The 21,060-nt window shown below is 53.3% G+C and overlaps 1 protein-coding gene across 6 annotated transcripts in view; it reads left to right on the forward strand.

Moving 5' to 3' along the window:
• Positions 1-23: 23 nt before the first annotated feature.
• TXNRD3 (thioredoxin reductase 3) overlaps positions 24-21,060 on the forward strand; it is a 38,613-nt gene continuing 17,576 nt past the window's right edge. For 5 of the 6 annotated variants that reach the window (XM_032458815.1, XM_032458814.1, XM_032458813.1 and 2 more), the window contains exons 1-12: positions 24-379; positions 4,710-4,770; positions 5,775-5,884; positions 7,510-7,614; positions 7,785-7,857; positions 9,197-9,316; positions 13,347-13,489; positions 14,706-14,821; positions 15,459-15,684; positions 16,341-16,433; positions 20,221-20,297; positions 20,787-20,943. In XM_032458815.1, coding sequence (XP_032314706.1) covers positions 155-379; positions 4,710-4,770; positions 5,775-5,884; positions 7,510-7,614; positions 7,785-7,857; positions 9,197-9,316; positions 13,347-13,489; positions 14,706-14,821; positions 15,459-15,684; positions 16,341-16,433; positions 20,221-20,297; positions 20,787-20,943 — 1,506 coding nt within the window. In that variant the 5' untranslated portion in view covers positions 24-154. Of the gene's footprint in view, positions 380-594; positions 4,000-4,089; positions 4,417-4,709; positions 4,771-5,774; positions 5,885-7,509; positions 7,615-7,784; positions 7,858-9,196; positions 9,317-13,346; positions 13,490-14,705; positions 14,822-15,458; positions 15,685-16,340; positions 16,434-20,220; positions 20,298-20,786; positions 20,944-21,060 lie in introns of those variants that run through there. The other variant, XM_032458817.1, reaches the window with a different exon arrangement.

Below are 21,060 nucleotides of genomic sequence, written 5' to 3' on the forward strand. Positions count from 1 at the left end.
GAGCCGGGGGCGGGGCGGAGCCGGGCTCGCGGCCGTAACCCCAGTCAGCTCCGCCGCCGCCCTTGTATGGTCCCTGCGCAGGCCCGGCCCCGCCGGGAGCTACACCGCGGCCCTGGCGCAGCCGCCGCCGCCGCCGCCGCCTTCGCGGGCGCAGATGTCGCCGGGGCCGGTGAGGGGCGCCACCCCCAACCGCCGGCTCGGCAGTGTCCGCGGCGTGTCCGTGCTGTCCCCGCCGGGGCGCCGAGCCCGCCCGTCGGCCCCCGAGACCAGCCGCCTGTCCTCCGCGGCCCGTGAGGAGCTGCGGCGCCGCCTGCTGGACCTCATCGAGGGCCACCGAGTGGTCATCTTCAGCAAGAGCTACTGTCCGCACAGCGCGCGGGTAGGCGGCAGGCCCCGGGCCGCTGGTCCGTCCCCGCCCGCCGTCCCGGCTCCGGGCCCGCGCCCGCGCCCGTCCGTTCCGCCCTCGCGTGCGGACCCGCTCCCGCAGGCGACACCGGCCGCGCGGTCGGGCCTCCGGCCTCCGGACCGGGCCGCGAGCCTGTCGGCGTGGGCGGGGGTCGGGGAGGAGGAGAGCCGTGGGGAGAGGCCGGAGCCGGGCCGAGCGGACGGTGTGCGGGGGGCGCGCGGGGCCGGGAGTCTGAGACAGGCCCGCGTTGTCAGGACTGGCCGTGCGAGCCGTGCGCCGTGCAGTCGAGGCCGAGGACGCACGCGGGGCGGGGGCGGGACGTCGCGGCCGCGGTCCAGCCCCGCGCCAGGGTCACGGCGTGTGGTCCAGCGCGTGACGCGTCTGGGGTCCCCGGTGGGGCTAGACTCCTGTGGGTGCCCCCGTGCCTCCCCGACCTCCTACTCCTCCCTCCCCGCGGGGAAACCTCTCCGGAATTGCTCGCTTCTCTTCCTGGTTTTACCAAATACTACACATCCTTGGACAGTTTTGTCCCTTCAGGTTTGCTTTGGTACCTTGTGTCAGTAGACTCTTGCGTTTGTATTCTGCACCTTTTCGTCAACGGTTAAGGTTCGGAGATTCATGTGTGTTAGTACCTGTAACTGGTTTGTTAATTCTCACTACTGTGCTATTTCTGAGGACAGTCGTACCACAGTATATCGGTTCTGTTTTTGCCGTGTTTTCCTCTTACAGACAATATGGCTGTGCCTGTTCCGGCGTTGCTGGAAGGCAGAGGACACAGGATTTCTACCTTGACTAGGTGATGCCAAGGGTTTTGGGTTTTTCCACGGGGTCTTACCAGCGTGCCCTCCCACTGGGGTGTGTTGACAGTTCCCCTTGCTCTGCATCCCTGGCAACCGTGGATATATTTAATTTAGCCATCTGGCAAATGGTATTTCATCCTGGTTTTAGTTTTGCATTTCCCCAGTGAAGGTGAAGATCTCTTTGTGTGTTTACAGGTCCATTTGAGTTTCCTCTTCTGCAGAAGTTCAGGGGTTTTGCCTATTTCTCTATTAGATTGTTTTATTTTTATTTTTGGCATTGAATTGTAGGCTTTCTTTATGTATTTTGGATACTAATCCTTTGGTTATATGTAATGGAAAATCCCAGATCTGGCTTTCTTGTCACTCTCCTTATGGGATCATTTGGTTAACTGAAGTTTGGAAGTTTAATGTAGTTGATTCTGTCACTCTTTTTCTTTTCTGGTTTGTGCTTTTTGCATCTTATTTCAGAAGTCTGTGTCTACTCGGAGGTCGTAAATACCCTCTCCTGTTCTAGTTCCTGAAGGTTTGCCCGTGCGCTTTTCACACTCCCCAGCTTTGTTCCCCCTGGACTTGGAGCTGACATCCTGCTTCCTGTCTCTATGAATCTGACCGCTCTAGGGACCTCATATAAATGTGCAGTATGTGTCCTTTTGTGACCGGCTTATTTCATTTAGCCTGTTGTCCTCAAGGTTCATCCATGTTGTTGCGTGTGTCAGAGTTGCCTCTCTTTTCAAGGCTGAATAATATTCCATTGTGTGAATGGGCCCGATTTAGTTTATACTTCCTCTGTTGATGAACACTTGGGTCGTTTCCATCTTTTGGCTGTTGTGAATATTGCTGGTGGGAATGTAGGTATACAAATACCTGTTTGAGTTTCTTCTTTCAATTCTTTTGGGTGTGTACCCAGAGGTGGCATTGCTGGCTCATATGACGTTTCTATGTGTTTTTAATTTTTTGAGGAATGACCATGCTGTTTTCCGTAGTGGCCACACTGTTTTTCATTCCCACCAACAATGCCCAAAGGTTTCAGTTTCTTCACATCCTTGCCAACACTTGCTATTCCCTGGTTTTTTGTATTTTTGTTTTGGTAGTAGTTATCCTAGTGGATGTGAGGTGGTGTCTCATTCGGTTTGAGTTGCATGTCCCTGATGATTAAAGATGTCTCTGTGCGTGTGTCCTCGGCTGTGTGACTCTCCAGTTCAGACCTACCGTGAGATGCCGTTGGGGGGCTTTTGATTTTATCCATTGTGCTTTCCTGCAATCCCATAATTTCCAGTTGGTCCCTTTCTGTAGTTCTTTCTTGTCATTGATCTCTTCTCCTGAATGAGACTCTGTCAGACCTCCTCCACCTCCTGAGGGATGGTGTCTTCAGTCCCTCAGACACACTCACACGTGTGGCTACTTTGCTGACTCAGCGTGGTGTTTGGGAGCCCTCAGAGGCAGGTCTGCAGACTGCTTTAGCCCTGTGTATCACTTTCCTGTTTCTTTGTCTGTCTGGGCATTTTGTGGACACCTGGACAGTTGAGGCTCCAGGTACTGGGCCCTCCTCCTCTGTGGCTTGTTTTTGTTTGCTTGTTTCTCTCTTTTCAGTGAGTTCGCTGGATTGTTGAGGGGAAGTTTGTTTGTACCTGAAGATGAACCTCTGACGGTCCTCAGAGGGTCTGCACAGCCTCTCTGGGGTGACAGGCGCTAGCTGGGCTCTGTCAGGACCTTGCCCGGTGCTAGGCCCCACTCACTGCGGGCCGGTTGCTCTGTTGCTCTGACAGCGCCTGAGGTGTGCACTGTTCCATGCCTCGATCCGGTTAAACCTGGGCCCCTTTGCAGAGGCAGTTTTTGAGGCAAATTTGTGGTTTGCTCTGACCCTAGAAGGATTGTGCTTCGGTACGTCTTTCCTGGCTCTCTGATAAACCAGCTGGCTCCCGGTTTAGCTTGTTGCTGGGATGGGCCTTCCAGCCTCCTCTTAACTGCTCACCACTGAAACCCCCATTGTTTTCAGGGCACTTGAACTTCCCACAGTCTGTTTCAAATACCATCAGCTCCTTCAGATGGAGTTTGGAGTTCTCTGCTCTTATGGTTTACCTGCTGCCCTGGCCTTGCTCCAGCGCTGGGGCTGGGGACAGTGACTCCCTGCTGTTGGAGTGACATCCCTGCTTATGAGCAGACTCTGGCTGGGACTGTAGCCTCCGGTTTTCTGGACTTCTCTCCCAGCCTAGACCCTCGCCCTGCGAGTGGGTCAGGGCCGGGGTGGTCAGGGCCCTGGTATTTGCGCCTGCAGTAGAGGCTCTGATTTATGGGTGGGGGTGGGTGGAGGAAGGCGGCTTTTCCCTCAGAGCTGTGGGGACGCTGAGAAATGACGGTGGCCTGTCCCCGTGGGGCCGCACTGCCCCGGGCAGAGAAGGGAAGGTGCTCGCACTCTCCCTGCTCTGACCAGTGTTGAGCAGAGCCTGTAGGGTAAGTGTGTCCTTAGACGCTGGGTGCCCTCAGTTCCCAGAGACTTTAAATGACTGGTTTTGAAAAGCTTTCACCAGTTGCCAGGGAGGTCTGCCGAGCGCCTCGTGCCTCCATCCTCTGGGCTCTACCTTGAGGGCCTCGGGCCTCACAGAGTTCGAGTAGGGGTGAAAGCGGGCTCTAAAGGACATCTCTGCCTGCAGGTTAGAGAGCGGGGGGGCACCCCTGGATGCAGGAGAACTCAGGTTGGCACAGAAGTCCCAGTAGCAGGTCTTGCTGGCTCCAGGTGGCAGCTGTGGGGAACTGAAGATGAGCTAGGTTAGCACAGAGGCTTGTTGAGACTCGGTAAGTGAGTGGGTGGGTGGGAGTCGGTGTGGGTAGGAAGAGGGTGCAGGAGCGGGAGGCCTCAGGGTGACTCGCATCAGTGTTTGGCAGGTTTGCACCCAGGCCCGATTCCACGTGTCTGACAAGTTATCCTGGAGACATCCTGCTGCTGGTCCTCTGTCCCCTGCTTGGGTAGCAAGGATCTAGGGCTTCGTGTCCGGCAGCTGGTGAATGAGGACAGGGTGGAATTGTCAGCTTCCTCGTCTGTTTCCCTGCAGCGTGGGTAAAGGGCAGGGGTCGTGTCTTGTTCATTGTCACATCCTGAGTGTGTGGAACAATGGACGACCCACAGCAGGTGTTGGATGGATAAATATTTGTTGAATGGTTTAATGACAATCGAAAGAAAATGCAGAAAGAGAAAAAGGAATGTGGAAAAAGGTGAGTTGTACTTGGGAGGTGCCTGTGGACACCCGGGGGGAGAAATGTTGCCTGTCTTAAGTTCAGAAAAGGGTCTTGGGCAAAAGTTACAGATTTGGAAGTCAGGGATGCAGACTGTAAAAGAAGGAAAGATGTGGGCTGGGGTGATTCTGGGAAGAGGCGAAGAGGGAGGGGAAGCGCTGACCAGAGCTTATGCTCCTGACCGACACCTGGTGGGTCGCCCCTGTTATGATGCCCGTGTCTCACAGCCACTCTGAGTCTGGGATTGAAACTCAGCTGCGTGTTTGTTGCAGGTTAAAGAACTCTTCTCTTCCTTGGGAGTCGAATGTAATATCTTGGAACTTGATCAAGTTGGTAAGTAGAATGGTTTACATGCTGTTGTTTGTGTTGAAATCAGCAAGATTGACTTCTTTCTGTTTGCCTTGTTGAATTCAGTTTGCTCTTGTGTCTTTGGGTACGTGCACTGTTTTCATCCGCATTCAACCACACAGAAAATGAACCTCTTACATGGAAAGAATTTGGTGTAGATATTTTGTTTATATGTTTGTTTTTTTGTATTTGGGGAGAGGGAATAGAAGGAAGATGTAGAAGCCTGGAAATACTTCAGGCATTTCACACGCATCTGCCAACTTTCTAGCAAAACCGAGGAAGCTGCAATCAGTGAAATGAATCTGCCCTGATTTCCTGATTGTATTGCCCGGACCCATGGCGGGGGGTGGAGGGGGCAGCGCTCAGGGCTGGTGTCCAGCTGTCTGCTTTGATTTCTTGTCGTCTGCGTGCTTTGCACAGGCAGGGGTTCTGCAGGGCGGGGCCGTCGTGGAGAGGACACTGATCTCCTCTTCACGGGACCTCACCTCCTTTTAGCCAAGTCTCTTTAATGAGAAAAACGTTCTTGCCTTTCTGAGACTTTTTTAAAGAGTATACCGAGTAGGAAGTCTCAAGCAGTTGTGGTCCCGTTCCAAGGGGTGGAGGATACCTTTTGGACTATGACCGTAAAGATTTTTCTAATGTAATTGTAGGAAGTGTTTTCTGAATTGTTACTGTTGAAGCAGACTTTTCTCATATTTGCTCTTTAAAGAGCATTCCGATGTGTTTCGGCCTCATTATTGAAGTATAAACCAGACTTAATTTAGAAGCAGTTCATCTTAAAAAGAGTCAGTAGACTGGTCTGTGTTCTTTAAGGCTTCCTCTGAATACCTGGGTGTCCCCTCGAGTCCTCACTGAGTGAACTTGTGTCTGTCACGTGCTAACCCTTGTGGATGTGCACCTGTGAGCATCTGCATGTCCTAACGCCCCAGTTCAGCTCACGAAGGTTGGATCCTTTTCAGTGTCTTTACGTATTTAATCTTCTTCCATAGACAATGGGGCCAGCGTTCAGGAAGTGCTGTCGGAGATCACTCATCAGAACACCGTGCCCAACATCTTTGTGAATAAAGTGCACGTGGGTGGGTGCGACCGGACTTTCCAGGTGATAGTATCATGTGTTCTTGAATGCTGCGTGTTCAGTTTTTGTTTTTAAAAAGTATTTAAAAGGGAAGGAAATAGTTTTTAAAAGTCTATTCATTTGTCTCTTGGAGCTCGTAAAATCAAAAGCGTGTGGGATGATTATCAGATAATCTTGATGCTTTAAGGGAAGTTAGCTTTTCTACCAAGGCAAACTTCAGAAGCTGAGAAGAAAGTTTTGAGTGAGGCTGCAGGACATGCGGAGGGGCCGTCCTGCGCTGTCCTCTGATGGGAACGGGAACAAGGCTGCTTTCCTCCTGAAGGTTTGGGGGAGTTGGTGAGGGGGGTCAGCCGACACTGTCCAGGGTGTGTGGGGCTCCTGCCAAGGCTGCTGACCCTGCAAGCTTTGCAAAGCTGTGACCTCCTGATCCCTGGAGTACAGAAATGAGCAGCAGCCGTTCAGTTAAGTAGAGACAGATAAGAGTTGGTATTTATGAAATAATGTCCTTATTTTAACTGGTTATTTTCTTTTATTAAAAGTCTGCTCTTATATCCTACCCTTTATGTATGTGTGCAAGTGGAGGTCATCAGGGGCGGATCAAATACTCACACTTAGATTTTAATTAAGAATCGTATCATTGTTGGGAGAAAGGATTGCCCACGCTGTGGGTCCATCCGGGGTCAGTCAGCTTCGGCATCTGGAGACGGACAGTCTGCTTTATCGGTCCTGGAGGCTGTACCCCAGCTCAGTGGGGGGTGAGCACCGCGGTCACAGCCCTGAGCACCCTCGCAGGTGCTGGTCTTGCGAGTCCCCGCCTGGAACGCGCTGTCGCAGGTGGGCGTGGGCTGCGCAGATGCCAGTTCCACTTCGAGACCGAAGGTATTACCTTGGGCAGAGCTGTTTCAGAGGCAGTTTCCCCAAGGGCACCTGAGGGTGAGGAGGCCGCCGGCCTCTGGGGACCACCCGGATCTGCTAGTCTGGGGTCCGGGGCACTCCCACTGCACAGGACCGCTGGGCCTGAAGCCACTGAGACGGGCCTGTGGCTGACTCCATGCAGACGTGGGGCCTCCAGCCGCATCTGAGCTGCTTCTGACCACAAGGAGGGCCGAGCAGGGGGACCGGGACCAGCCTACTGACCCTTCCCCAGAGAAGAGACAAAGTTTAGTGTTGTGTAGAAAGTTCACAGCAAGCTGCAACGTTTAGGTCCGTTTATGAGAAACAAGGAAAAAATTCAAAGTGCACATCCTGCTGACAACGCCCGAGAATTGTTTTCAAAGTAGAGACTTGTGCAGGAGAAGCGAGTGGGAAGGTCTGCGAAGTGGCACTGGGCTGCCGAACTGGACTTGGTTGTAGTATTTTGACGATTGAGCTTTGAGCTCAGAAGTGAGCTCGTCTGACGCGGACGCGAGGCTGTGGCCTCTCCGCCGTGTGACACAAGCCTCGCGGTCAGGTAACAGAGCAGAAACGTGTGCTCTGGCGTCTGTTGCAACTAGTTGAGCACCACCCAGATAAGTTCGCAGTTCCAGCTTACGTGAACTGTAGGCCAGTTGTTTCCACGGTTCTGTGAAAGAATGTATGCTGATTAAGCACAGGGTGCAAAGAGACGTTTCAAAGCCAGTCATTGTGTTCTCTCTGGGACTGACCCTCAGGCACATCAGAGCGGCTTACTGCAGAAGCTCCTTCAGGAAGACCCAGCCTACGACTACGACCTCATTGTCATTGGCGGTGGCTCTGGCGGCCTTGCATGTGCGCAGGTAGGAAGGAGGTGAAAGCCGGAGGTAGTTTTCCTGATGGGACGGTCTGAGCTCTTGTTGTAATAGCTGGTTTCGTGAAGAGGAGAGACTGTCAGAGCACAGTCTTTTCCTTTAGGGGCGGGACAGGCTGGGGGAGTGCCGGGGAAACTTCCATGTGGCCTTTTCCATAGGAAGCTGCCATTCTGGGGAGGAAGGTTATGGTGCTGGACTTCGTGGCCCCGTCACCGCAGGGCACGTCGTGGGGTAAGCGCGCTCCCTGTTGCTTTGATAGCTGGCTCAGCCTCAGAAGTGTAGCCAGCCTATTTCTGGGGTGAGGAGACTGAACCTCAGGTCACATCGTTAACCAGAGAAGTTGGGAAGATAATTTGAAAGTAATTAAGGGAGATTTTGCAAAAAGAAGAGATTCCACTCCGCAGTACTCCAGCACTTCTGCCAGAGTAACGTTGGTGCACACGTCAGTGTTTTCACAGTTGTGGTCACGGGGTTGCCGCGTCCTGCTCACCTAAGTTGGCCCTGATGCCTCTCTGTGTTCCTGCATCAGTGGCTGCAGTTGGTCAGTCGGGTTGTTGCGTGTGGTCCCTGCGGGTGAGCTCCTGCCCTGGGACTCTGCTGTGGACCGAGTTGCTCACCTGCCCGTGTTCTTTTCACTGCAGGAGAGGATGCATCGGTTTTGTGCTGGGTATTTCCTGCGCTCCCAGAAGGCTGACAAGTTGGGGGGTGTGCCCTCTGGCTTCTGGTCGAGCGGGGCCGTCAGGGTGCTGGGAGGGGCGTGGAGTGGGGTCATATCCCCCGGGGCGGCCGCTGGTCTGTCCCCACAGACGTGCCTTGGTGGGCGGCACTCCCCGGGCCCTGGCCCCTCTCTTGGGGCTGGGACGGCCCCCTCGCCCACCTGCTCCTCCTGCCTCCGCTGCAATGATCCCTGCGGACTGTGCTCACCTGTCTGCCACCTGGTTCCTGCCAGAACCCCTACAAAGCCTGAAAGTTGTTTTTGAAAGTTCAAAACTTACTCAAAAAAATGTAGCCTGGTATTTCATATAGTAGAGCTAACCTATGTGATTTTTCTCATAATTTCTGTGGGGTTTGTCCACTCGTCTTTTTTCCCTCCCCCGTCCTCCTCCCTCCTGCCCAGAATCAGCCCATTTAGCCTGATCACCTGGGAGCCTGTGATCTGGGAGGGTCTCTTCTCTTGTGCCAGGTTGTTGGAGATTTGGGTGGATGTTACCCGGCAGCTGGCAGCGGCCCTGCAGTCTCAGGGGAGTGGGGGTGATGGAAGTGAAGGCTGAAGCCGCAGTCCTGGCCTCACTAGTCTGACCTGGTCCCGATCCCTTGCAGGTCAGACCTGAGTGAGAGACTGGGACTCTGTCCCCGGAAGGCTGTTCACGTGTGCGCCCGCGTTCAGCCTGGCCTGGTGCCTCCTTCCTGGACCCGGGTCAGCAAGTTCAGTGAATCTTGTTGTGGGTGTCATGTGGACCCACAACCGCTCGAGCTTGTCGTTTCTGTGTTTTAGTAACACCCACTCTGCACGTGTGTAAAACCACACACACATGCACACACAGTGTTGAGACTCTTGCCTCTTCCCCAGGCCTTGGTGGGACTTGTGTGAATGTCGGCTGTGTCCCGAAGAAGCTGATGCACCAGGCCGCCCTCCTGGGACAGGCGCTGACCGACTCGAGGAGGTTTGGCTGGGAGTTCAGTCAACAAGGTGGGTGACGGTGCATAAAATGCTGATCGGGAGAAAAGAAGGAAGGCTGGGTTTCTCGGAAACACTTGCTGGTTTATTTCCATAGCTGAGTTTGAAATTAGTCTAATAAGCTCTCATTGGGGGCCCCGTGTGCCAGCTGGTCCCCGAGCACCCACGGGTGTGGGTTCCAGCCCCTCACGGCCTGAGCCCTGGGGAGGGAGCCGTGGCCGCCACGCCATCCTGAACCCCAGCAGGATCCGAGAGGGAGGAGTCCCTGTTCTCAGGTTTCTTTCAGGCACAAAGAAACGAGAGGAGTGAGCATCACTGTGTGGATTTGTTTGTTGCTGTGAGGACGCTGGGGTTTTTTTTTCTATCAGCATTTATGTGTCTTTGGTTAATGAAAGGCAGAAAACAAAGTCACCAATAAACACCCTCTGGCGAGGCCCTGAGAGTGCAGAGGTGAGGACCCGCTCACTGCTGCCCTGGAGCAGCGAGGGGGGACTCAGTGCCCTGTCATTCGTGCTGAGGTTTTGAGCATCTACCTGGGGCCACTTGGGATCCTTGAGGAGCGGAGGTGACCCTTGAGCTGCGTCTCAAAGGTCACAGAGAAGTAGGACACTCGAGACAGGAGCAGTGGACCCACACCGTGAAGATGCAGGGAACGGCAGGCAGTGTGGGGGAGCCGAGTCTCTAGTGCCACCTGAAGGGCTTAACATTGACCCCAAGGCCAGTGAGAGGAAGGAAGAAGGCTGGGGGTGGGGGGTCCAGGGACAAGGAGGGAGGTGGGCGCAGCTGCGTCACCGGCGCAGGGACGAGGCCTGAGAGGCGGGTGGATTTAGAGGGTTTAAGGCGTGGCGTTGGCGGCTTATATATGCACAGGTGATTGTGTCATTAGAAGAATGTGTGGACTTTTAAAAAAAATTACAGCGACTTGTCTCCTCCCCCAGGGATTGTGACCCTGTGGATCCAGTGTGCTGATTCAGTTGTGGAAGGGAGGGAGGGAGGGGCTGGGTGAAACGGGTGGGTTTGGGGGAGCCCAGCACAGTGGGTTCCCTGTGGCCACATGTCCCCAGACGGTCAGCTCCACGGGGGCTTATGGTCATACTGCAGTGTCAGCTGGTTGTAGACAAACTGAGGCCCCCTGCACTGGGCAGTTTAATTTCTGGGGAGGCCCACGGGGAGCATCCTGGCGGGGTGGGGTGTCTAGGTGGTTTTGGCTGGAGAGAGGCCTGGAGCGGCCTGGCCGTGGAGCCTTGGCGTGCGGGAGGGTGCAGGTGTCAGCAGCCGCTGTGACGGCCCGGAGCATCTGGGGGACAAGGCAGAGAACGGACGCAGCCTCAGCCGCGCTCATGCCCGAGGGGGCGGGCAGGAAGCAGGGTGGTGTTGGGGCCGGATCTGGGGCCTAGGGAGTCGAGGAAGAGGACTGACGAGTGAAACGCTGCGTGCAGTCTGGACAGAATGGGGTTGGAATGAGGTGCATTTGGCTGGTAGGTGGCTGAGTCTCTTCAACGTTAAAGATGCTCACTCCCTGTTTCTGAAGTGATGGGGAGGACACATGGGCACCCCTGCAGGGGGAGAGGCCCTCCGTCCACACCAGCCTTGCCCCGGCTGCGCTGCGGGGAGGGGCCGGTCAGTGTTCCCGAACTCGCCTTGTGCCTCATGTCTCTGATAAACCAGTTCCCTTGAGTGGGTGAAGTCTCGCGTTGGCTTCCTGAAGTTCCCCGTGTACAGAAGACTTGTGAGTTAATTTTGCGATGCGGTTCTGGGGTGCCTGGCCTGCTGCCACGTGGCCTTTGGGGCTCAGTGGCGGCCGGGAGAGTCTGGGAGGCTGGAGGAGGGAAGGGGCAGCGAGACCTTGTCCCGGGAGGCCCTGTGGATGCTGTCGCTCGTGACGCGAGGGCACAGGTGTAAGTGTAGGGCGCCCGCAGGGTGTCGGGATAGAGCTTGCAGGTGGCATCAGCGGCCCCAGAGGCAGGGCAGTGTGCAAAGAAACAGCGTGTAAGTGTAAAGCAGACGCAGACTACGACTCAGACGTGAGGCCACCTCGAGTGGGCCGGACTCTGGGCGAGCAGCAGAGTTCTTCCACATGTGTTGACGGGACACACGCCTAAAACCAAAGGAGAGAACTGTTGAAAATACAGGAATTTTCAGTTTTTAAACCAGAAGATTTTTGGTGATGGGAAAAGACAGGCCAGGGAAACGCAAACTAAAACGATGGTGTTGGCAGCAGAGAGGCGGAGTGAGCAACTGCCAGATGAGACCCAAGAGTCAGCCAAGTCGCACCCGCCCCGAGGAGAACTGGTAACAAAGTTGGGAGTATATTTGAAAATACAAATAAAGCAGGCAGCTCTTTGGCAAATCTGATCAAGACTCTCCTGTAACTAGGGGGGAGTCTAACAAGCACACGTTAGGTGTGAGGAGAGGAACCTAACCACAGACAGACGAGATCACACCAGACCAGTGGTGAGAATTTTAAATCTCAGTGAAGAGTGTCTCCCGGGAAAATGAATGACTAGAATTGACCTGAGTCATCAAGAAAACCTTGTCTAAGGACAACTCATTCCCCAAGATGCCACAGATTTACAAGTAAATTGTTTCAAATCTTCAAGGAACAGATCTGTCTCTATAATTTAAACTGTTGTAGACCTTAGAAAAAGGAAAAAAATTCATTTTTTTAGTTGACATATGATACAGAAAGATAGTGTAAAAATGGAAAACTAAGGCCCACAGACATGCCAAAACTCTAGAAAAACCATCAGCCAGCCCCGTCCAGGGCGTCCTGAGAGCCCCGTGACCGCCGGGGGCGCACCTGGGGAGGCGAGGAGTCCACGTGAGGGGCCATCGTAGGATCGTGGAAAACCACACAGCGGCCCACCTGGACTTCAGCTCCAGGGGCATTCAGGGAAATCTCACATCCGTTCTTGCTTTTAAAAAAAGGTGAAATAAAGAAACTGATGCTTCCTGTACATGACCAAGAAAATGCAGAAGCAGGTATCCACCGGGGAAGAGCCTGCGGTGTTTGCAGTTGAAGTCGGGAGTCAGGGCTGTGAGTGCCACCCTGACATGGTGCTGCTGGTGGCCGGGGCACACGTCTGAGGAGGAGGAATGAGACACCAGACGCCTGGGTGCACGGGAGCTTGTGGGGTTGGTAGGTCGTGCACAAGATGAGTGTGCAAAAAACAACAGCTTTCTTATGTACCAGCAGTAATAAACTTACAATGGAAAACTGCAACAGAAATAACTCGAGGTGTACACAATATACAAGGAAAATACAAAAGAGAACAAAAACACTGCAATTTTGGAAGGGATGTTTCCATATTGTGAAGACATTATCTCAGCATTAATTGGTAAAGTTTATGTAAATGCAGCAAAAATAGAAAAATATCAAAAATGTTTTCTTTTTGGAACTTGACAGATTACTCTGAATTTCATATTGGAAAAGAAGTGTGTGAGGGAAGCTGCGTTGCTTTGAGAAAGTGCTGAGCGCAGGGCTTCCCTCAGTATTCAGGAAGGCGGTGCTATGTTGCAGGACCGGGCAGATCAGTGAAACAGGGGCGCTTCCAAAATGCTGGTGGGGTCCTGAGGTGCGGCCTCGTCTTGGAACTTCTGGCACAGAGTATCTTTCATGAGAACCGGAAACTAAAGGGCACGTGAAGTGTGGATTTAGCCACAGGGTGCCCAAGGTCCTCGGGGTCCGCGGTCTTTAGGGGCTGGAAGAGTGCTGTCTGGGGGGCGGGAGGAGGTGTCTGAGGGCAAGAGGGCCGTGGGGGCATCACTGCTGGGCGGCACCCCCGGGCCCTGGGTGTGAGCGGGGACACATGCGAACCAGGCGACGTCCTAGGAAGGGGCATGACGTGCATCTGGGCCGTGTGGCCTCCCTCCTTCCCTGCACGCGTCCCAGCCAGCGGGCTGTCTCGCTGGTGCAGGCTGCTCACCACCTTCTGTTCACATCTTGCTGTGAACACGGTACAGACGGAGGATGGCTCGTGTGTTAGGTGTTGCTTGGGGTGAACGCACAGTCCCCTCACCTTCCCCCCTGCTTTCTCCCCAGTGAAGCACAACTGGGGGACCCTGACCGAGGCCGTGCAGACCCACGTCGGCTCCCTGAACTGGGGCTGCAGGCTGTCGCTGAGGGAGAAGGCTGTGGCCTACGTCAACGCCCACGGAGAGTTTGTGGAGCACCATAAAGTCAAGGTCTGTGGGGGCCTGTCCCACTGGCCGCCTTCCTCCCCTCTGCTCGTGCTGGCCCCGCGCTGCTCCCGCTTCCCTGGCTACAGGGAAGAAATGGCCCTTGAGAGAAACCTCGGTTTTCAGTTATTGTTTGCCTTTTGGCTTTGTTAGCTTTGTTGGGGAAAACGCTCAGCCGTCCAAAGGTCAAAAGTCTAAACAGGTCAAAATTTTACCTGTCTAATTTTTTTGAAAAATGAAACCTTAACTAGAACTCGAATATATGTTATTCATAAAAGAACTAGTATCAGAGGGTTTTAAATGCATATTTTGCTTAATTTATCCTTTAATTAAATTATGGTCAGAATTATTTAAGAAAGTAGTAGTCTGACTTACTGTATTTTATATAGTTTGTATTTGTAGCAATGTGTATTGTAAGACTGATGTGTGGAAAGTGAACACAGACATTTAAAGTCAGGATCAGGAAGACAGTCAGATGTCACCCTCAGCGTCCAGTTGACTTTTGTCCTCTGCTTTGCTAGCATGGGGTGTGGACAGGTTCCAGGTCACTTTGTGGTCATTCGTCACCTGTTGTCTCTAGAAAGGTCTCAGCTGGTCCCTGAAAACTGGGAAAGTGCGTGGCCACGTGGAACAGGGAGGGAGTCCCAGCCGGGCGCTGGATTCTCAGGTTGTGCAGAGCCTGCCCCTCCCATTTGCGCTCAGGACGCCCCCTCCAGCCTGGCTGGTCTGCCGGGCGCCTCCTCCAGGCGGCCCTCCCTCCATCCACTGTTCAGACCACCCATCGGTTCTTAATTCTTAATGAAACTGTGATTGTGATTTGCTTGTGTCATTGAAAATAAACAGCAAGGACCAACCTTTGTAGATTCCTCAGGGCCCAGATTTTCATGCTAGCGTGTTAAGAGTCTGCACGTTTGGCGCCAACCTGTGTCTGACTTCGCCTGTGGCTGGTGCCCCTTTTCCCTGTCACTTCCTGGCATTCATGTTCCTCAGACGCCACTTTGCCCGCCTTCCCCCATGGCTGCTCCCAACCGCAGCCAGGCCCCGCTGCTCCCCGCCCATCCTGCTGACCGGTGTTTTCCGTGTGGGAGGTGTTGCACGCGTCACTGCCTTTGCACCTGTGTTCCTGCTGATGGGAGTCTCCAAAGGGTAGCAACTAGTGTGCCCTGGGTGTCAGAATCTCCGGTGGTTGTTGAAAAGTGAAGTTTACTTTTCTGTTTTCAAGGCGACCAATGGAAAAGGACAGAAAACGTGTTATACTGCTGCCAAATTTGTCATAGCAACAGGGGAGAGGCCGCGGTATCTGGGAATCCAAGGAGCTAAAGAATACTGCATTACGAGGTGAGATCAACCATGAGCTATATGGTGTTTACGTGTCTCCCCGTCTCATTTCACAGGAGATTAGCACTGATGACAAAGTACACACAGTGCGAGGCGCTAAGTAGTTAACGTAACAGGGCAGAGATAACAGGCTGGCTGACGAGGTCACACTGGTGCCCATGGGTGTGTTGTAGGCTCCCAGGCGGTTGTCCTGGGAGTTTGGCTGTAAACCTCCTGGAGCCCAGAGTTAAGACGTGAACACGGTGAGCTTTAGGGTTTGTGTCTGTGATGACAGCCAAGCACTCCAGGGACGCACGCCATCCTGACACAGATGTAACAGGAGTTTCCTCGGACGGCCACAGAGAGGACATGTGACCCTGGTGCATAAAGTGGGACAAGGGCTTTCAAGCCTTTCTGACCAGGTGCACTTTAAGAAATACATTGTTGGGGGTCGTCCCGGTGTACTCATACACACACACACACCAGACAGACAAAGCAGAATTTCTTCTCATTTCATAGAATGTGGTCTGGTGTCTTCTACTCCATTTTGTAGTTTAAAAACTCTCTGCTGGTGGGCCACTAATTTGATTTGCTAAAAGCCAAGCTGGCCACACAGTGGAGGCTCCCGCAGACTGAGCCCGGTCCCTTCCCTCGGCAGCGACGACCTCTTCTCCCTGCCCTACTGCCCGGGTGCCACCCTGGTGGTGGGCGCGTCCTACGTGGCCCTGGAGTGCGCCGGGTTCCTGGCCGGCCTGGGCCTGGAGGTCACGGTCATGGTGCGCTCCGTCCTGCTGCGGGGCTTCGACCAGGAGATGGCGGAGAGGCTGGGCTCCTCCCTGGAGCGGCTGGGCGTGCGCTTCCTGCGGAAGTTCGTGCCGGTGGCGGTGAGTCCGGGACGGCACGCCTGGTCCTGCTGTTCCGCTCCACTCTCCCCGAGCCTTTTATTGTGCCCTGGTCACTCCTGTCACAGCACGAGGGCCTGCGTCCCCCCACTCCGCCGGCGCCCACTCCCGGGACCCTCCTTCCCCTGCCCGCCTGGCCCCGGCCAGCCCCGGCCACACGCACGCGCACACGAGCGGCTCCCTGCCTCTCCCCTCTGGCCCCCCGTGAACCTGCTGTCAGGGTCGCAGCGGGCACTGTGGTCGGAGCCAGGCTGGCCCCCGTCCTGTCCAGCGGGGCCGCTGGGCGGGGGCGTGGAGACGTGTGGGAGCGCCTCCACTCCAGCCCCTCTCCAGACAGCGCGGAGCCCCCGCCCACCTTCCGGGCCCACTTCCGCTCCCAGGAAGGGCCCGGGTCCCCGCGACCCCTCAGCCGACACCTGGGAGGGCGCCTCCCGCTGCCGCCGGCGGCCGGCTAACTCACTTCTGCCTCCAGAGCGCGCCCGCCTAGGGCCCGCTTCCCGTCCGCCCAGCTGCGCACCTGAGCGCGCGCGCGCGCGCGCGCACACACACACACACACACACACGTGCACACGTACGCGCACACGCACACGCACGCCTGACCACCCGTGGGCGGCGGCGCCGCTCTCTTCCCCCGCCAGGTGCTGCAGCTGCAGAAGGGCTCGCCGGGAAAGCTGAAGGTGGTGGCCAGGTCCACGGAGGGTCCGGAGACGGTGGAGGGCGTCTATAACACGGTGAGTCCGGCCGCGTGGACGTGCAGCTGCGCCCGGAACGCGGCCTGGAGCAGAGGCCGGACGGCCTTGGCGCTGCTCCCGGGGAATCCGCGCTCCAAACGCGAGCAGCCAGGGCAGCCCAGCGGTTCTCACTCGCTGAGGACCTCTGGGCACCAGCGTTTCTTTTATGAACTAGTTTGTAGTTTTAACATAAACTGTGCATTTATGTTTTGTATACTCTTAAAACATGATTTCTTTGGGTTAAAACAGTAAACAATGTAAAGAGGGTCACCAACACCAAAAATATGTATGACAAAAACAAGACTAAGATCACCGCCTTTGAGACTTCGATCGGCGTCGCGTGGCCTCTGGGGTCCGCTGGGAGCCCGCGACGTGCCCGCAGCCGCCGGCCGTCCAGGCCCTCTTCCGTAGGGCGTCCGCGGCAGTTCCCGCGGTAGTTCCCGCGGTTCTCTGCAGACGTCGAAGCGCCCTCTGCTAGGGTTGCGTCTAGGCACTTACACATTTTTGTGTAGTTACAGAGGATGCTTTTTGAAAACATGTCTTTGTCTTTACCTGTGTGTTGCTGATACAGAAGTGCTGCTGATCTGTGTGGTTTGGTTGAGTGTTCGGTAACCTTGCTGACCTTGTATTTGATCATTTATCTTTAGATTATTTGGGGTCTTCTTTATACGTGTTCATGTTGTGTGTGAGAACGATGGTTTTGCCACCTTTCCCGTTTCCCCTTCTTTTTCTCGCACAGGGGCACTCCCCTCGGCCTCCAGTCGGTGTGGAGAAGTGCAGAGCCGGGCGCTCCTGCCTGGTTCTCTGTCGGCAGGAAAGTTTTCAGTGCTCCAATGCCAGAAAGTAATACTTTCTGTAGGGTTTTGGTAGATATTCTTAAACAAGCTAAAGAAATTATTTTCTTTTAAAAATTTTTTTTCTTTTTTTGGGGTGGTGGTGATTAGGTTTATTTATTTGTTTGTTTATTGATTATTTAATGGAGGTACTGGGGATTGAACCCAGGACCTTGTTCATGCTAAGGGGATACCCTACCACTGAGCTATAACCTCCTCCCTAAGAAATCATTTTCTATTTCTTGTTTGCTAAGTATTTTTTGGTTATTTTGGGGTTTTGTTTGTTTGTCTATTAAAAGTCAAGAGTGGATGTTTAGCTGTAAGATTTCTTTTCTGTAGCTGTTAATGATGAAAAAAATTTCTTTAATCTGTTAGTGTGTTGACTTACATTAATTTTTTAATGTTCAGTCAACTTTGTATTCCTGGTATAAACCCAGCTTAATAATGCTTTATATATATATATATATAGTTGGATTTGGTTATTTAGAATTTTTGCATCAACAGTCATAGAATTGTACTGGCTTATAGTTTTCCTTTCTTGTATTGAACTTTTCAGATTTTGGTGTCAGGGTTATTCTAACTCTTGAAAGAAGCTTGGAATATGTTCCTTCTTTTTCTAGTCTCTGGAAGCATTCGTGTCATGTTAGAATTAGTTCTTTGATAGAATTCACTGATGCAAACACCTGGGCCTAGAATGTTCTATGAAGATATATTCAATTTTCTTTAACAAAAAGAGGTTTGTCTGCATCTTCCTGATGACTACGTGTGTGTTTGGCCACGGAAATATTTCCCCTTTGAAGTGTCTGTTGGAGCATCCAGCCCGTCTTCGCTGGGTGTTGAGCTTGTGTCCCTCGCTGCGGGAGTGGTGCGTGTCGTGGGGCCATGCCTCTCAGGCGACGTGTGTGAACATTCCTCTCGGCGGGACTTGCCTGTTTACTTCCTGTGGTACTTCTGACGAGCAGTAGTTTTACAGTCTTTCTGAAGCTCGGTTTATTGGTCGATGCTGTCTGTGTGCTCCACCCAGAGGTCGGGGAGATGTTCTCCTGTGTTTTCTCCCTGAAGCTCCGTAGTTTATCTTCCGTGTCTCGGTCTGTAATTCACCTTGAACTAACTTGTTCGCAGTGTGCGGCGGGTGTTGGGACCTCTCTCTCCGTGTTCGTGTCCAGGCGCGTCTGTTGAAAGGACTCCCTTCCCCCACCGAATTGCTGGGGTGCCTTTGTTGAAATCTTGTAACCTTTAACCGTGTGTCTGTCTGTCCCTCTGACCCGGGACCAGCACCACCTCGTTTTGTCATTGAAGCTTTATGGTAAGTCTCAGACCAGGGTGGGTGGGATCTCCAACTTTGCGTGTAAATTTTGAAAACAGCTGCCAATTTCTAGAAAAGTAAAACCTGCTGGGATTGGGATTGGGATTGAGTTGCTGCTGTAGATGAATTTGGTAGAACTGGCGTTTAACAGTGTTGACTTTCCCAGTTCATGAACCTATCTCGTGTGTCTTTCCATTTATTTACAAGTGCTTTAGCTTCTCTCAGCCATGTTTTATGATTTTGCTCTGGAGGCCTTTCATGTATTTTGTGAAGTTTATCTCTAAGCATTTCATATTTTTAAGCTATTGTAAGCGGTATTTTAAAACTAATTTTCAATGGTTAGTTGGTAGTATGTAGAAATATAAGTGCTTTTTATATGTTGACAGTATTGGGGCTTCTTAGGGCTTATTCTGCAGTGAAACCCAGTGTTGCTTCTTCTTTCCAGTCTGTGTGCTCTGTTTCTTCTCTTGCTTTGTCTAAGCCTCCAGAGCTGAGGTGAGTGGAATCCCGGAGAGTTCCATGTCGCCCAGTCCCTGGGTGGGAACCTCGCGTCACTGCTGGGGCCGAAGCTCGCGGGTTTTCGCAGATGCGTCTCCCGGGCTGGGGGGTGTTCTTTTGTTTGGAGTGTGCTGAGGGTGCTGCTAAAATCCTCAGAGGGGGTTCAGTTTTCTCAAGTGCTTTTTCCGCGTCTGTTGGAATGATTAGATGCTTTCTCCTTTGTTCTGTTAATATGATGAATTGCATTGGTTGGTTTTTGTGTGTTAAACCAGACATGTGTTTTTGGGACACAGCACTTGGTCACCATCAGTTATCCTTTTTTTTCATGTTGCTCTGTTTTACCTGCTACCATTTCGTGAAGGAGCCTGTGTCTGTGTTTACAAGGAGGGTTGGCGCCTGACTTTCTTTCTTCTAACGCCCTGTTTGCTTGTGGCCGTGTCTTTGCTGGCCTCCTGCCCCTTCTCCCTCGTCCCGGGAGTCTGGTACCTTTGGTGTCACTCCTTAAGTGCTCTGTAGACTTTACCAGTGATGCTGTCTGGGTCTGGAGGTAATTTGCGGGAAGCTGATAACCTGTGAGTTGAGCCTCTGTGATGAGCGAGGAGGCGCTGTTCTGCTAGGGCTGCCGCAGCCACGTGCGCTGGGCCTGCCACGTGCCTCTGAGATCACGGTGTCAGCAGGTGGTGTCTTCTGAGGCCTCTGTCCTGGCGTGCAGACTGGCCACCTTCCCTGCATGCTCCTGCGACCACCACACAGTTAGTGCTGTGTGTCCCAGTCTCCTCTTCCTGTAAGGACACCAGTCAAACGATTGGGGCCACCCCAGCAGCCTTGTTGTGCCTTGACCGCCTCTGTAAAGGCCCCATCTCCAAGCACAGTCACATTCTGAGGTCCCAGGGGTTCAGACTTCAACATGTGAATTTGGGGAGGGGGCACAGTACAGCCCATGACCTAGGGTTATTCAGAATTGTCCGTGTGTAAGTTCGGTAAATTGTGCCTTTCGAGGAATCTGTTTCATCTAAGCTGTCAGGTTTATTGGCATAGGGTGTCCTTAATGTTCTGTAATTATCCCTGGAATGCCTGGAGGGTCCCCGGTGATGCTCCCTGTTTCCTCCGTGATGCTGGTAACTTGTGCTCTTGGTCTCTCTAAGTCCAGGTTCTGCTGGCCATCGGTCGTGACTCCTGTACGAAGGGAATCGGGTTGGAGAAGATTGGTGTCAAAATCAATGAGAAGTAAGTACCCATGGCGTCGTCGCCCATCGCGGCACAAAGTAAAGCGCTTCTACAGACCACCTCTTGGAAGCCCCACGTAATCCCTGAGGTGCAGGAGTTTTACTGCTTTACGTCTATTTATAATAAGTGCCAGCTCTGTAGTCCAGGTTTGTCCTTAGTCCATGGGTAACTCTTCTTGTATTCCTTAAATATCTGAGGCATTTTTTTTACTAAAAAATGATTGTGGAAATATATTCACCTACTTTGCGTGAGGCAGCATGGTGTTTATGTCTATGAGCAGAGAAGCTGTAAGTGTGAGTCTGGGGAAGCCTGGAGGCACCACCAGCATCCAGAGTGTGTGCCTGGTTCCTCAGCCGCAGCCCAGAGCCCCCGGTCCTGTGGGGGGCGGGAGCTTCCTGGGCCTCCTCTGTGGAGCCAGTCTTCCTCCCGGAGTGGTGGTGTGTCCCAGCGTGCTGTCACAATGGATTTCTTCCTTCCAAAATCCGATAGGAATGGCAAAATTCCCGTGAACGACATGGAACAGACCAACGTGCCCTACGTTTACGCTGTCGGGGACGTCCTGGAGGGTAAGCCCCAGCTCACCCCCGTGGCCATGCAGGCGGGCAAGCTGCTGGCTCGAAGACTTTTTGGCGGCTGTTTAGAAAAGGTAAATTTCTCGCTGTTGTTTTTGAGATAATGTCTAAATCGCAGTTGCAACTTAAAGAAAATTAGTGGCGACGACACAGTGGGCTTGTTTTGCGAGGGAAGCTTTCTCCCATAAATC

The sequence above is a fragment of the Camelus ferus genome, chromosome 17 (genome assembly GCF_009834535.1).
Source record: "Camelus ferus isolate YT-003-E chromosome 17, BCGSAC_Cfer_1.0, whole genome shotgun sequence".
Lineage (NCBI taxonomy): Eukaryota > Metazoa > Chordata > Mammalia > Artiodactyla > Camelidae > Camelus > Camelus ferus.